The 17,304-nt window shown below is 36.8% G+C and overlaps 1 protein-coding gene across 3 annotated transcripts in view; it reads left to right on the top strand.

Annotated features, from left to right (window-relative positions):
- Nucleotides 1-14,670, top strand: part of YPEL4 (yippee like 4) — a 117,143-nt gene extending 102,473 nt beyond the window's left edge. For all 3 annotated transcript variants that reach the window (XM_044084100.1, XM_044084099.1, XM_044084101.1), the window contains exon 5: nucleotides 13,093-14,670. In XM_044084100.1, the coding sequence (XP_043940035.1) occupies nucleotides 13,093-13,182 (90 nt within the window). In that variant the 3' untranslated portion in view covers nucleotides 13,183-14,670. The remainder of the gene's footprint in view (nucleotides 1-13,092) is intronic.
- The last annotated feature ends 2,634 nt before the right edge of the window (nucleotides 14,671-17,304 follow it).

Here is a 17,304-nt window from a genome sequence, read left to right as displayed (position 1 = left end):
TTAACATTTGATGACCTGACAGATCTTGGACTGCTTCATAAAAGTCCAGTAAAAACTTCTTAGAATCTTTAAGTATAAACGTATTTATATCCAAATAAGGTCTTAAAGTTCTTTCTATATAAATAGATATATTCTCAGTAACCCACCCTCGGCCAGAAACAATTGGTCTCATAGGGGGGTTTATGGGATCTTTATGGATTTTAGGTAGTCCTTGAATGGATGGAATCACAGGGCTTTCTATTATAAGATAGTCAAATAAATGAAAATTCAAAATACCCATCTTGTACAAATCATCTAGGTTACTATGAACCCTTACTATAATGTTTTGTACATCTGTGGGTGAGATGGTTCTATAAAACCGTTCATCACTCAACATTTCATTCATAGTATCATTATAGGAAGTTCTATCTAAAATTACTACTGGACCTCCCTTGTCTGCAGGTCTGATAGAAATTTTATTATCATTCATTAAATCATGTAATGCTCTAGTTTGTTTTATACTCAAATTATTCTTGGTCACAGGGATGTTCATACTCATTCCTAAAGAATAAATATCATTCTCAACAATTCTGCTGAATGTTTCTAAAAGGGGATGTAAGTTAGGTACTGGCAAACTTGGTTTCTTAAATTGTCTATTTAGTTTATCTAAATTGACATCAGAATACATTAACTTTAACTGTAAGTTTCTGACAAAAAGTTTTACATCTAGGATAGTATCTGTTAGGCTACTGCATGTAGAGGGGATAAATGATAAACCTCTGTTAAGTACTTCAAACTCATATTTACTGAGAGGTCTGTGTGAGAGGTTACAAACTATGTATAGCCTTCTGGATTGTCTGTTCTTGCACTTAAGCTGCCGCTGTTTGTAAGTTTGCTAATGAGTTGAACACATCACTAGCATGTACAATCAAATAATGGCTAGAGGCTGAGCCAGAGCAGGTTAATGAGTTGAATAATAATATATAAAATAGTTTAAATACCAGAGAATTGTAATGGTCTAAAGTATTTAGTACGAAAGATTATTCCAATGCATAAGGAAGTTATCCATTAGCAGGGATATTTACCTATAATGTTCCCATAAAAGGAACATCGAAGGGGAGGATACAAAGCAGTGATACATTCTTAAACTTAATACAAAGACGCCCAAGATAATACATTAACAGTATAACAACAATTATATACTTTTTATAGACTCAGAAATCAAGAAATATTTACTATAACATCCACAATACATATACAATATAAAAAAAATTACAGAAAAGATTATCTTTGTGAGAAATAATACATATATAAAAAAAAAAACTTTCATAAAACTAAAAAATTACAGTAGATGTTACTATTTGCTATATTGCTAATAGTAATAAACCCATACTCTCTATATAACTTGTAACCTGTTTTTAAATATAACGTATACTTATGTTTTAAACATGTGTTGTAAGCAACTGTTAACCAATAAAGCAGTTTAAAACATATTGGAAAGATTGCCACTAAAACATTAGAAAGAATAGGCTACCTCTATCAGATTAGTTCAGAAAGAATAATAGAATAAGCTATCCAAATATATATTTTAGATATGAGAGAGACATACATTTACTCGTATTAAATTATATGTTAAATATTTTAAAACTAGATATATTACATGGAAAATTTCACTGAGCATTACTAAACCAATGTTATGTTCAAAATTACCTAAAATTAGACCCCCCAGGACTATTTAATTACAGGACATGCTTGAAACCTGGGTACTTAAAAATTGCAAAATTGAGAAAAATAAGCAGTACTTAAGAAAGCAGAAAATTTTTGAAGCAAAAACTTACATATAAAAAATAGTAACATTTTTCTGTATATATATGTTTTTATCTAAAAAATTTTATATATTATATCTATATTATTTATAATATATATATATATATATATATATATATATATATATATATATATATATATATATATATATATATATATATATTATATATATATATAAATATATATTAATTATATTTTTGTATATGTATTGTTATTTCTATTTGTTAAGTACTTTTTGTGTATTTTTTTGTTTATGTTTTTAAGTATTTTTTTGTTTTGTTTAATTGTTTAATATGCATGAATTTTAAAATTCCTGTTTCCAACACCAGTGGTTATGGGTTTGATTGGTTGAATGTTTGGTGCAGTTGGTTACTCCCTGTACTAATACTGTGGAAAAACTTCTTCTATTTTTGATGAGAATTGAGAAGTTAGATTTATTTTTGATGTGATTTGAAAAGCTATTATTTTTTTTCCCTTGAAGTTCTACAGATTTTCATTTTTATTTTACAGAGTTGTTTTCTGAATAGATTTTGGACTGTTCAAGTGGAAGAGACATATTACAGCTTGGTTTGTCTGTGAGCAGAATTTATTTTTTTTTTTTTTATAGCTAAATTTACATTTGTCTTGGTTATTCTTGTCATTGGCTTTTCTTTTTATTTTCTGGCCTTGGGAAATTTTTTGAGGGATAAGAAGGGGAGTCTGATACTGAATTTCTTCAATTCAGCCTTGATTGATACTTTTCTGTACTAGTTTCCTCCTTCTTACTATACTCTTAGAGCTGTAAGTGGTGGGTTTTACAGGTTTCTTTACTAGTTTGGAGTTCTGAGTCTCTGTTTGTTTTGGGATCTTGATCCCTTGCATTCTGCAGATGCTCATAGAGGCCCTTTGTAAAACTTCAGCCTGTTGGAGCCCATTGTTCCTTATTGTGGCGGCTGTGAACCTTTCCAATTCGGTCTCTTAAGTACAGCATTGTTTGCTTTGAAGTTTTTCATGGTGGTTTCTTTGATTGTTGTGGGGGGTGGGGCAGAATATGGATATCCAGAGGATCTGTGGTCTGGTGAGATTGGGGTGGAGGGGTTGACCCTTGGTGTGGAGTATTAGTCGCTCATGTTGGTGATGACCAGGTCCAATATATTGTTCCCTCTGGTGGTCATCAAACAACTTGGTAATTTGTTTTTAACGCAGAAGTGTTACACAGCCAGACCTTGGTTATAGAAAAAGCATTACTTTATTTATTTTTTTATTTTTTTGCATATATCTTATCCATTTTTAATATTATTTTATTTATTTTATTGCATTTACTTTTCCATATTATTTGACTGGTTTGACTGGGTAGTGCCTATCTTCCTAGTGAGTCGTGATCAAAAGTGCCTAATTCAAGTGAGGTCCGACCTAAAAAGTAAAACAGCCGATACTGCAAGTAGTAAAGTACTGTAGAAAGGAAAGTAGTCTGATGCAAGTAGTAACAGTAGTTAACATAAAACTTTTAAGGTTTGTATAATTTTACTTAGTAATTCAGTGTTCCACACCTGGATCCAGTAAAAGATATCTATTATCTTTTGTCTTTTCAAGTTAAGCCTAATAAACGTAGTTATCTGTTCAAACATCATTAGGGATGGTTTTTTGTATATTAGTATAATATGATTCCACTTTAATTATTAATCATATATAATATGATTTTAAGATTCCCTTAATCCAATAGTAACAGAATTTTCTTTTTCCAATCACTCAGTTACAGCTCTTCTTTTCTTAGACATTATACAGCTTTTCTCTATTGTTTTTTACGTTATTTTTCATTTTTTTTGTTTTTTTAATTTTTTTTTTGATCTTCTTGAAAACATGATATATTTGATAATATGGCTATTTTTTATCGTGTCCAGTTTCTCATCATTGTTGTCATAGATAAATTCTAACTCTTCACCCACAACTTCATAACTCTTCAATTTTGCAGTTATAGTTTAAGTTCTACACCCACAACTTTGAAAACACTAACAACTTTGAAAGCTCCCTCAAGTAGTTTCTAGCTTCTTTCTATTTCAACACAAGCCATCCAACACCAGCCATTAGTTTATTTTTGACATATGTGAAGTGTGAAGTATTACTGATGCATAAGGTAGGAAGGAAAAATGATGATGAAAAAGTCGAGAGAAATAATAAAAAAAGTGTGAGAGGAGAGGGATAAGCCATTAGCTGGCAAAATAATAGGCTTTGTAATGAGATATGTCAAAAGTTCCTATAGGTTTTTAGGTAAGTTATTTGGATTATTTGGATTTGCTTGAATGAAGAACCTCCCCCTATATTGCCTGGTAAGACATCAAGATATAACAGTACAAAGGTGACATCTGTAACAGAATTAACATTATACTCACAAACACCGACATGTAAAAGTAACATTGCATAATGTGTACAGTTGTCTTTTAAAAATGAAACTGAAAGATGAATATTTGCAGCCAAACAAAAGTAATCAGTTAGGAGGGATGAACTTCAAACTCTGAAACAGAACAGATTGAGGGCAGCAAAACAGCCAAAAGAGGTTGCAGTCTCAAAATAAAGTAGAAATGGATAATGCTTAAAAAAATTAATATTGCTTTCGTTGACAAAGTAACCACATCTATAAGGATTGCAGCAGAAAGGGAATTAATATGCTGAGAATGTGCGGAGAGCAGAGGGATGTACATCTGTGTGTGGCATCAGCAGTTTACTTAAATATAAAACACAATGGAGTGGGTGCTGTTGTGGAGCAGGAATTAAGCAACATGGTTTCTCTGAAATCTTTAATGTCTACATGTTCCCTAGTGTATGTTATGCAGGTTGTTCCAGTACTCAACATGTAGTACTGGGAATTCAAACAGCAGCATATTGATTAAATTGGGTAGTTTCTGTTAAACAGTGACCCCACTGGATTTTGTTCAGAGGAAGTAGAGGGTCAGCTTTGGATTAGGGCTGAGTTCAGAAGAAAGGCCATTGTTGAGAACTTTGTAGAGCTGAATGTTCTGTAATTGGTACCCAGCAGGCTGTGCAGTTAACATTACAATGGTGCTCTTATTTAGGAACTAAGAAAAGGATCCTATAAATCCTTTCTGGAGAGGAGCTGAAGGTCATATTGATTTTTGGAGAAAAAAATAATTGCTGGAAAGGATTTAAGTTTTAGTACCAAAATACAGTTCTGTAAATTTGTTTTAGTTTAAAGTTAATTACTATTGGATCCATTGAAGATTATTACATCAGAGGAGACATTAGCATTCTTTCTAAGTTGTTTAAGGCTATAGGCTGTTAACAAGCTGCTTCCTTTTTCTAGCGTTTGAGTCCCTCTGCATCCATTTGCTTTACTATGCGACTCTGAGCAAGTCACTTAACCAGACATTGCTCCTGGACTGAGTCATAAAATGGTGCATTGTGTGTCAGTGCTCTACTGTGGTTAAGAAATAATCACTAGTAATGTTTTGAAGTGAATTCCACTGCTTGGATGAAGTAATAGAAACCTTGTATGAAACAGTAGCCAGGTTATTACACAAGCTCTGGAAAGAGCATGAGAACTCAGGTAGGGGTGGACTTCCAAAGCTTGTTGGCAGAAAAGGATTGAAAGTGTAGGTAAGCAAATTTAGATTAAATAATAGTGCATTAGAATGAATATTAACTTATATGGGTAATCAGCCTACATGGTTATATTAATCACATTTACAGTTAGAATGAGTACTAACTCAGAAGGTTAACCAGTCTGCACTATTATATTAATGCCATTTACAGTTAGAATGAGTGCTAACTTAGTTGGGTAACCAGCCTGCATGGTTATATTAATCACATTTACATTTAGGATGAGTACTAACCTAGACTTGTAACCAGCCTGCATGGTTTTATTAATCACCTTTACAATTAGGTGGTTAATCAGCCTGCATGGTTATAGTAATCACATTTGCAGTTAAAATGAGTACTAACTTAGATGGGTAACCAGCCTGCACAGTTATATTCATCACATTTACAGTTAGAATGAGTACTAGCTTAGTAGGGTAACCAGCCTGCATGGTTATATTAATCACATTTACATTTAGGATGAGTATAGCTCAGATGGGTAACCAGTCTGCACAGCTGTATTAGTCACATTTACAGTTTGCAAGTTTAGAATTTGCAACCTGCAGTGTATGGAACTATGCCGTCAGACCCATAATATAATATATGTACTAGCTCCAAAGATGTAGTATCTCAGACTAGGGAGCATCTTTCAAGGTGAGACAAAGTTAGAGTTGGTATGTAGTCTACAGTTTCAATACAAAACTCGTGCCATTCTGTGGATTGCAATTTCAGTCCTCAGAAATACAATGAGAGCCAGTATCTATGCATATAGATTTAAATACTGTGTAAAATAGTGCACATTAAGCACAAACACCTGTACAAATATACATTATTGAATACTTGGGAAGTACTGTATATAAGAAAGGTGTGTTTATATCTAATGGTTACTAAAATGTATATGAAGTGTTGATTATATAGTTTAAATATATTAGTGTGTAATGCAACTTTTGATAATGTTTTACAGTCTGATCATGTAACCTGAAGATATACTTGTACCAAATGCATTTATCTTGATGGTTACCAGTGTTATGGCTGAAAAGGTTATTTTTGGATTAGTTCACTTACCTGAACAACAGGTAACTGTACCCTTTCTTGTTTGTCACATTTTTGAGAACAGATGCAAATAGTACTGCAGATGCACCTGGCTGTTGATCCCCAGTGTGGTGTTTGTCAGTGTACGGAGTTCCAAATTTTACCATGGGTGAATCCAGCACTGATTCCCAAGAAACAGATAGGTGTTTTACTCGTTCCTGAGAGACAGCTTTTTTTTAGCCTTTAACTCAGAACATGTGTTCACATTTTTTTAGCTTGGGGGGGGGGGTTGAAGTGGACACCACTTGGCTAGGAACTGGCAAACAACTCACCTTCTGTTTGTAGTAGCAATCTGTAATCTCTGTCCCACTCCAGCTTTGTGTTTTTGTGTATTTTGGGGAGTATGAATCTGTGATGTCTGCAGTGATGCACTGTTGTATGCATTTTTTCAACAATTTTTCCCTGTATGTTTTGTAGGGATTCCAATATGTTTCTGCCTCCTGCCCCGGGAAAGCTAGGTATTAATTAAAGTGCTTAAAAACCCTTCATTTCAACCCAAAATAACCTGTTTCATTTCCTAGACTTTTCAGTGCTACTGCAGATTGTAGGGGAATTCCTATCATCAGACATATAATGAAGAAAGTCGCCATCATAGGTTCACATTAGGCTGATGACCATATGCATCATTTGTAGTCTAGCCTCAAGATCTTATCTTAACATTATCTGCAGCATAAAGTAACTGCTATCAAATTTTTTCCCCTTTCAATGACTGTGTAAGGTGGCAGACCACAGATGAATTTGCAGTTTCCCTTCCATTCATTCCGGTTGTGTTTGAAGAGGGTCAGGTAGTCACTTTGCTTTACATTTAAAGAAAACATGTTGCATAAAAGAGGGACTCTTGGTGAGAGAGAGAGAGAGAGAGAGATGACCAGCAGGACCTACTTATGCTTCAGTGGCAGCTTTGTACCTTTGGGCAGGTGTGTGTTTGTTTTGCAGATATGTAGGTCACATAGGTTGAGGTGCACCCTGAGGTGAAGAAAAAGAGATAGTCCTCTTGTACCAGAGTACCCAAAGAAAAAAAGTTCTTTATACTGTAATAAAACTGTACTTTGGCTGTGGACAAAAAATGCAGTATCACCATTCCTTTCTGAATGTTGGTATTGCACTAAACCGCACATGGAGCACAGAAGTGCGTTAGACCTGACTGGAAATGCAGTTTTGGCATTCAGAAACTGAATACTGGTACTGCCGATTATGCCTCCAATTACCATGTGCCCAGGGGGGCTGCCTCCTTTGCCCCATCCTAGTTACTCCTCTGGGTCCCCCCCTCAAAAGTCTGTGAAAACGGAAAAGACAAAGTACTTTTAGGCTGCCTATGTAGCATGAATGACATTCCCTTGATTTTGTTTATAAGGAAACACTTTGGTCTGTTAAGCTGAAGTTCGTGTTTATATTTTATTATGGGTCTGATAAGGGAGGAGTAGAGAACTTCCCTTGACCAGGAAGGTCATTGATAATTAGTCTGGATAGATAAAAGGATTTCCTAACAGTAGTAGGTATCCGTTAGTCAAAAGATAATTTATTGTCAGTGAAAGTACCCAGGTCACTAATAACTGTCAGTTTTCAAACGAGTGTTATCTATGTGGTAAGTGCATGGGTGGCATGGCTTACAAAAGGACAGTAATACATTTCTTAGTATTTAGCTTAAGGTCTTGGTCTGGGTACCATTTATCTCCATTGCACCTTGGACCTTCCTGGAGAATTTGTCAGCTGTCAGTTTGCAGTTATCTGTAGACTTAGACCGCCACAGGTCTTGACATCAGAGAAGTAAATTACCCCAAGAACCAGTCCCTGAGAGACGCCACTAATAATGGCCCATTTTGATAAGAACATGCTTCATACTCTGACAGAGTTCTGTCAGGGAATCATTTTACTATCCAGTGGGTTGCATAGTGGTTTATGTTTAGTTTCATTAGCTTGTCAGATTGTGGAATGGCAACAGCAACCTTTGTAGAGCCAGCATACGGTGAAATCCTAGAAACTTTTATTGGTAAAAACCAAAAAATCACAGACCGGTTTCGGCCGGGTCAGTACACAGCCTTCATCAGTGTAAAGTAAAAAGAGAGTGATAAGCAAGACAATAAATACATCCATCTACAATGTGATTGGTGGATTCAAAATTGTTCATTGAGACCTGGTGGGAACATACCACCCAATTTTACAATCCATTTTTTCTCTTTGGTGTTTAATATAGAGTGCCATCCTGTCTTATTGCCTTTGTTTCCTTTTATGATATCTATAATCATAAAGGAAAAGTTGGCAGAGTGATGTGCTAAGTGGTGTTTATATAATGCGTTGTTGGCCCTTTTGTTTTTAATATTACTGATATGTTCGGATATTCTTATTCTCATCGGTCTAGAAGTTTGACCAACATAAAATGAGCCACAAGAGCATGTGGCCAGGTAAACAACCCACTTGCTGCTGCAATTAGCAAAAAACTTAAGATCATATACTAATGAACAATTCCTACTGGAAAATTGTTAAGATTGTATCATCCTAATACAGTTTGTACAATGGCCACAGGGGTAACAGCCTATCAGTGGTTCGCCAGTCAAAGTGGTCTGCAAAAATTGTGGTTGCTGAACCGTGATATTGTGTTTGAAATGATTGAAACAAGAGCCTAAGTTTTTCCTTTTCCGAAATGAAAATAAGCATTGGTCAGGAATGATATTGACAACATCATGATCATATTGTAAAATGTTCCAATGTCTGTTCACAGCTTGTATGAGTTTGTCAGAATTGCGGGCATATGTGGTGGTGAACCTAAGTGGGACAGAATTGGTGTTGGAACGGGGCTTGTAACCTAAAAGATCTTGTCTGTCTAGTGAACTGACCAGATTGCTGGCACTTGAAACATATCCCATAACATACCCCCTCGATCTGAATCTGTTAGTGAGATCCTTACGTTGTGATTGAAAAGTAGATTCTTGGGAACAAATACGTTTAATACAGATAAATTGAGATTTGGGAATATTGCGAGCAACATGTGGAGGATGGAAACTAGAGGCATGTAGTATAGTATTATATTCAGGATGTTTCCTGTATACTTCAGTACCTAAAGTATTGTCAGGTAGTTTAGTGATGAGAACATCAAGAAAAGTAATGGAATGTTTGTCATAATGAACAGTGAACTCTAAGCCCCAGATATTGTTGTTTAGATAAGTAATAAACTCAAGCAAACCACAAACGTCACCTTTCCATACTAACCAACAGTCGTCTAAGTAGCATCTCCAGATGTCCATATATTCCGAATAAGTGTTATTAATAGAGTCATATATGATGTTATTTTCTACATAGGCCATAAAAAGGTCCGCATAAATGGAGGCAAATGAAGCCCCCATAGCGGTACCCTTGGTTTGCCAATAACACTTATTCTGATAAAAGAAGACTTTACTGGTGAGGACAAATCTAGCTAATTCCACCAAAAAGGAATTGAAGCAAGGTTGATATAGACCAGCTTTGTCTAACCAATAGGCCAAAGCTTCTAAACCTGCCTGATGAGGGATGTTTGTATATAATGCACAAACATCGATGGTACACATCAACCAGTCCTCTTCTAACTGACTGTCCGAAATAATTTGCAAGAAATTGGTCATGTCATGTAATCTGGAGCGTATAGAGCCAAGTAAAGGTTTGAGATGTTGAGTGAGAAATATTGAAAGTGGTTCAGTGATGTAACCTCGTCCAGAAACAATAGGTCTACCAGGCGGCTTGGAAGGATCCTTATGTACCTTGGGCAAAAAGTAAATGTATTGTATGGCAGGATCATGTACCAAAAGTTGTTGGGCAATCTGGTTGGTGATGATAACTTCATCCCTAGCCCAAAGAATGAATTCTTCAATTTGTTTCTGGAATCGAGAAGTGGGATTGATTGTCATAAGGGAATAATATCTCTCATCCGATAACTGTCGTTTGGCTTCTTGATCATAGTCACACCAATTGAGAATGACAACAGCACCCCCCTTGTCTGCAGTGATGATAACAATGTCCTTATTGTTTTGGAGTTCTGAAATAGCATCCCTCTCAGCATTAGAAATATTATTACGTTTCAAACATGTATCAAATTGTGAAAAATGTAGATCTTTAAGAATGTTATTCTGAAACTGATATACTGATGGATGCATCGGTGAATTGAATGAAGATTTGTGATATACAAATTTACCACTGTTTTGATTCCCTGAATCACCAAAAAACAGTTTAAGATTTAAATTTCTACAAAATGATATCACATCTTGAGCTTGAATTTCTTCAGAAACCAAAAAACCAGGTACAAAAGAAAGACCTTTAAGACAGACAATTGGGTGGGTGTTAAAACATAGTTAGACAAGTTGAGAACATTGTTGTTAACAATTATTTCTGCATGACCATTTTCAGAAGGCCTTGTATATTGTTTATGTTGTCTGTGTTTCCTCCCGCCCCGCTTGTATTTGGACCTAAAGGGATATTGCTGGGTGTCCTTTTGGGGGTCGGTGATCCTAGAACTGACTGTGGTTCACTGTCCGTCCCTGATGAAACATCATCAGTGGAAGAACCTGAAAAAGTACCTGATTTTTTAAGGATAGAGCGTGGTCTCTTCATCTTGGAAGTCCTGGTGGGGGTAGATGTAAACCTGGCTTGTTTAGTATTAATAGCAAAAGGGTTGGCATTCAGATAGTCCCTCTCATCCCTCTGAAATTTTTAAATTTTTCTGGTGCGTAATTGTTCCTCAAGGTTGTTCAAATCAGCAGCAACTTTTTGTAATTGAGTTACAAAAAAAGTTTCCCCCTCAAAACATTTGATGTCATCCACCAACTTAGTAACAATTCCAATTTCAGAGTCGATAACCCTATCGTGAACTCTAGATAAGGCTTCGACAAAGGACATGGTGGCCTGCTGTTGTATTGAGGTCCACTGTTCAGTCATTTGTTTGGCAGATTTGTTCCATTGAGCTGTGCATTTCCACCGTGCAGGAGTACCTTTTTTTGTTGCAACAGCAACCTTTGCCAGGTTTAGGTAAACAGTGTACATTGACTTGCCTACAACTGATGTATCAGTGACTTGTTAAAAGAAATCCACTTAGTTTATGAGGCAGAACCTACCTTTAATGAATTCAAATTGTTTAGGTCAAGGGACTGTAGACGCTTTTTGTCTTAACAGGTTCTATAATGATGCCCTCCAGTGCCTTATGGATAAGGTTAGGCTTGTAGGTCTGTAGGCATCAGGGTCAGTAGTGGGTCTCCCTTGTGGAATAGGATGTTTACAGCAGTTCTCCACACCTGTGACACAAATCTAGAGGAATGGCTAAGATTAAATTGGCTTAACAGTGAGTCTCTGATGTTGTGGTCGGTGCTGACAAGAAAGCACCCCGGTATGTTGTTTAGGCCCATGTAGCTAGTGTGTGTGACGTTACGGAATGCCCTAAGACTTTGCTTGAAGTGATCCTGGGGATATATGGACATACAAATATGCAGGCGTTAAGCTGGGCTGAACAAGCTAGTGTGTATGACTTTGAGGAGTGCCCCAGGATTTGGTCTGAAGTGATTTGCAGGATTAAGTCTTCAACATTTAAAGGTGTACATAGTTTTGTGTGTTGGTATTAAGTTAATAGGTTTTAGGAGGGAGTTTGGGGGTGTGTTTGTTTTTTTGATTGAGGACTTTAAATAAAACAAAACATTTTATTAGATGTGACTTAGGCCGAAATGGATATGACAGGAAACAACTGTATAAAAGTTCAACCTGCCAAACAGTGTATGCATGTTACACAAAAGCCGGACTTAGACATTTAACAAAAAAAGTATTATACATAAAAGGTGGAAATAATAACTTTTTAATACAATGATGCTTTCTTGAATGTCTTTAAATGTAAATGGCCTCACACTTAAATACAAATAAGAAAGAGTAGTGAATTATATTAAAAAACTGTAGACGTAAATAGCTATGTTACAGGACAGAGGAAACGCACTTAGAACTGAACATGTGAATTTGATAAAGAAAGGTTTTCAGGATGGTTATTCAGCAGAATATCTGGGACAAAGGAATATAGAAGTACTTATATTAATCACAAGAGGAGCTCCAATAGTGATAGAAGAAGATAAAAAAGATAATGGCAGATTCGTAGTGTTAAGGGGCTACTAGCATGTATTTACATTCCACCTAAAACTGCTGTAATGGAGCTTAAGAAAAGTCTGGGAGAACTAATCAATTTTCAGCAAGGCATATTACTTATAGGTGGGGACTGCAATTTGATTTGTAGTAGTGAAGATGTGTCTGGGGGGGCCCAGAAGGGAAATATAACAAAGGAGGGTAGATTTTTGAAGAAATTCAGAATGTATGGGCATGATAATATGCAGGGGGAAAGTTGGGGTGGGGAATAAGGGCAATAAAGTTAGAGCTAAATTTGTCATCTAATATGTTGGTTATGTCCTCTGGGCATAGGTATGTGTTCTGTATTAGCTCACTGCTGTGTATTTCTTAAGGTTTTTAGCATGGTTATAAAAGGCCTTACGGTTGTCCTTTTGTCTTATCCTTGAGTACTTTTGCAGACATCATGCATTATCCTTGAAATAGTTTTATACAACGGGGACTAGTCAATATGACCAAGTATCATAATACTTAATATTTAACACTTTTTCTGTATCTTCACAGGAGCATGCTTTTGAGACCAGTCAGAAATACAAGGAAGGAAAGTACATCATTGAAGTGGCCCACATGGTCAAGGATAACGGCTGGGAGTAGAACTGAGCAAACTTGTAATTTACCTGCACAAGACGGCAAGAACTCTGTGTTGTACACCGTAATACTATTGATATGCATGTATGTGCATATAATGTAAATAATATACGTTGTATTTATTAATCATAGACAAGGACACACTGCATTCTGCAGACTTGCAGGGAAGCAGAGTTGTGGAATTCCAGTGGCTAAGGAGACTCTTCTGACACTGTGATGGGCATACATGGAGTTGGGGGTGTGTGCTCACTTTGCAGTTTGTCACCATACTATTCCATTATTGTGTAATGACTGGACAAAGGAAGAAAAAATGCTGTAGTGGCAATACATGGAGAACACTGATGTTTTGAGATTTATGGCAGTAAAGCTGCACTTCATGTGTTTTGGAATGATTCCTGTAGACATCCAAAAATACTGACAACAAGCTAGCCATGGAGTAAAGAGTGTCGAGGAAGACCTGAGCTGAGATAATGAAAGAAAGGACATGAAAGCCTCACCTCAGTTTCTTGTCAGTCACATATATGATTCCACTGTACTGCCACAAACCCAAAGATGTGAATCTTAACTTCTGAACTGTTATTATAACGATTACCACAGAAGTGTTAAGACTGTACTAATGCTCTGTCTTTGTTACATTTAGCAGAATGCGTTATGCTTCACAGTTCAGAATCAATTTCTTTTATTGAACCAGAAGCCAATGACCTGTGACAGGTTGCATGATGCCCCTTTTGTATTAATGGATATGTTCCAGGTAACCTTTGAACCAGAAGCCAATGACCTGTGACAGGTTGCATGATGCCCCTTTTGTATTAATGGATCTGTTCCAGGTAACCTTAGTATTCAGAAGTACTGTACATAATATTTTTGTTATTATGGAGCAGGTGTTGTGTTCAATAAGGCCAAATTCTTTAAAGCTGTATAAAACAATTTATATTTAAGTTCTATGAGAAATGTAAAATGCTAAGCTAAGTATAGGTGCTTATAACATTCGTAAAAAAGAAAAGTACATGTGCATTCTTATTAAAAAAAAAAAAAAAAAAAACTGCCAGTGGGAATACTCAGAGTAATGGAAAAGCTTCCCACCTACGTTAATTTCTTGAGGTCATCAAGCTGTTGAGATAGTTCTGTACTTTTTTTTTATTTTTTTTTATTTACATTATGAAATGGGTGGATGGTCCATTTTTATGTTCTTTGTTGGAATCTGATTAACATTTCTGCATTTTAACTGTAGTTTTAGCAGTTTCTAAATGTAAATATTTTGGAAATAATAACAACAGCAGCTATGAACTCCTTGTATGTAAGAAAGGTATATACAGCTATGAACTCCTATATAAGAAGATGTATCTGATGGAAACAGGCTACAAGTGTTTTTTTTCTTCATCTCCTGAAGAGCACCTTGGAAAATGTATTGGTAAAGTTAAGTCTGTAAATATCTTTAAAGTACATGTAACTGGTCACAATATGTAGACATTATATATAAAAATGCTAAATTGATTTGGATATTCTGATTTTTTTTTTTTTTCATCTGTGACTCATCTCAACTTTGCTTGATCCAGGAGACTTAGACCGGAAGAAATGTTCTTCTCTGGGTCACACACACTGGAACGGGCAGAGGCATATCTCATTCTTAGAATTGATTCAAAAAAGGTTGCCTTTTTTTTCCCTAAACTAGGGCAGGATGTAGGGCCTAGTCTTTGTGTGTTATCTAATGGACTTGGCACTGCACAGAAGCATTTCTTCTGCTGTACTGTACTGCAACACAGGTCGCCCATTCAGTACGGATGTTTTTGGACAAGTAAAATGGTAAGGGAAATGCTGAAATACAGGTGATGTAGTCTCATGTGGTTCTTGTAGCCAGGCTTAGCTGCTTTCTGATGCACTTACTGCAGAAATGTTTGATGTACAGCATGGTAGTAATACCAGCGAGTTCTCTGTCAGAAGATACTGCTACATTACCAGCTGCCTGGTCATATATTCTTTTGTAGATGTGGGAAAAGGTCGGTAGCATTTAAGGAGGATATAATTCTGTACCCTCTGGCCTCTGGTGAAGCAGTTATTACTTTGTGGGATCCGTGTCATAATCACCTAAATGGGAAGCATACCTCTCAAGCTCTTGGCTCAAAAAACCTAGACAAACCCCAAATTAATGGGGAGACAAAGGTCCAAAATCAGGGAGAGATTTTAATTATTGCTCTTATAAACTTAGAAAGTTGCTAGAATAACAGGTTTTGCATTAACATGCATTTTCTGAAGGATATGAAGTCTCATATTCAAATGTCTTTTATTTAGTGAAATTCACCCCCAATGATTTGTCAGAAGACACACAGGTAATGGAAAACAGGCCAAAAATATGAGGCAAAAATCTGGACATTCTGTGATAATCTAGCTAGTTAAGAGGTATGTCCAGAAGACATGACCAGTGTCAAAGTCTGAATCACTTATGAAAGTACCACACTCACACGGTCTGATTTGAAGCCTCCAATTTTTGATTTATGTTAAGACAATAGATGGCACTTATTGTAGGAACTATACAGCTTGGCGTAGCCGTTGAGGACCAGGTTTGAATCTTTGTTGGAAAAAGAGTTCTGATTTGTTCAGCAGTCATCGGGGCAGTGTTGCAGCTGGAGCCAAATTTAATATCTGCTGGAGCCATCATTAAAGAATAGGGCCTAGCCTCCTTGCTACCTTTACAGCTAAACATCATTTTTGTAATGATATGCATTAGTACTACAGTTTACCAGACATAACAAGAACAGATGACATGGTACCAGCTCTGTGTTTATTGAAGCAATTATGCCAATTATGAATTGAAACTAGCCTCCAAAACAAAGGGAAACCACAAAGCCTTCTTCAGTTATGTCAGGAACCTCCATGGCAAAGCCCAAGTTTGTTCTGAATTAGTACTTAACAGTACCACTTACACTGATCTTGTTGAGTTAGCCAACCTGCTAGCAGATAGGTTCAGCGCAAACTTCACCCCCATTTCCCCCCAAAGACTCATTTGACATCCCTGATACTTGTCTCACACCTCACATCTCCATAAATCAAGTGTTAAAGGCCCTATCCAAGACAAAGAACACAGCTTCCATGGGACCTGATAGTATCCCAGGCTGTATTCTGCACCATCTCCAACAAGAACTAGCTTTGCCATTGAGCATCCTATTCAACCACAGCCTAAGTACAGGCTTCATTCCAGCAGAGTAGAGAACCGCCATTTTCATCCCCTTGCACAAAGGTGGTACCACTGCTGACCCTGGAAAGAATTGCCCCATTAGCTTGATAAATCTGATTTGTAAAGCCATGGAGTGTATTATTATGGATGTCATAAACAAGGGCATAGGCAATCTCCAGCATTGACCCCACCCAGTTCAGATTCATCAAGGGCAGATCTTGCCTGTTGAACCTGGTTGAGTTTGAGACTGTCACCAAGGCCTTGGATGAGGGAAAGTCAGTACATACAACTTACCTTGACTTGGCCAAAGCCTTTGACACAATCCCCCACTCGGGCATCATTGAAAAGCTAACACAACTTGGTGTAAATCCCTATCTCATCAGGTGGGTGGCCAACTGACTCACCGATAGGACCCACAAGGTCAAAATAGGTGCCTCCACCTGCGACAGCAGACCTGTCACTAGTGGGTGTTCCCCAGGGATATGTCCTGGGACCCCTGCTGTTTGGCATCTACTTCTCAGAGGTCCAGGCAAAGACAGAATGCCTGTGGCTGACCAAGTTTGCAGATGACTGTAAGTTGGGTGCTGTCATTGACTCCCCAAATGATGTTAACATACGGCAAGAGGGTCTCACAGCAACAAATGACTGATGCCAATGTCATGGCCTTAATATATTTTTTGCATTTAACTTATCATACCAGTCAACAAAAACATGGCCCCTACTGATTACCACATCAACGGCAACCCCCTAAGCACACAACCTGTGGTGAAGAGACCTGGGTACTCACCTGACAATCTCACATTCGACCATCATGTAGCAGCAGTGGTCAGAAAAGCCTTTTACTTGATTCATCTCATAAGTAAAGGGATTGCATCCAGAAAAAAGGAGGTTATTACCTCTCTGTACTCCTCCCGTATTAGGCCAATAATTGAGTATAATGCCCCATTTGGTATGTA

This window comes from Protopterus annectens, chromosome 9.part0 (assembly GCF_019279795.1).
Source record: "Protopterus annectens isolate FY-2018-M chromosome 9.part0, PAN1.0, whole genome shotgun sequence".
Taxonomy (NCBI): Eukaryota; Metazoa; Chordata; order Ceratodontiformes; family Protopteridae; genus Protopterus; species Protopterus annectens.
The sequence above is the reverse complement of the archived record's forward strand: the minus strand, read 5'-3'. Positions and strand labels throughout refer to the sequence as shown.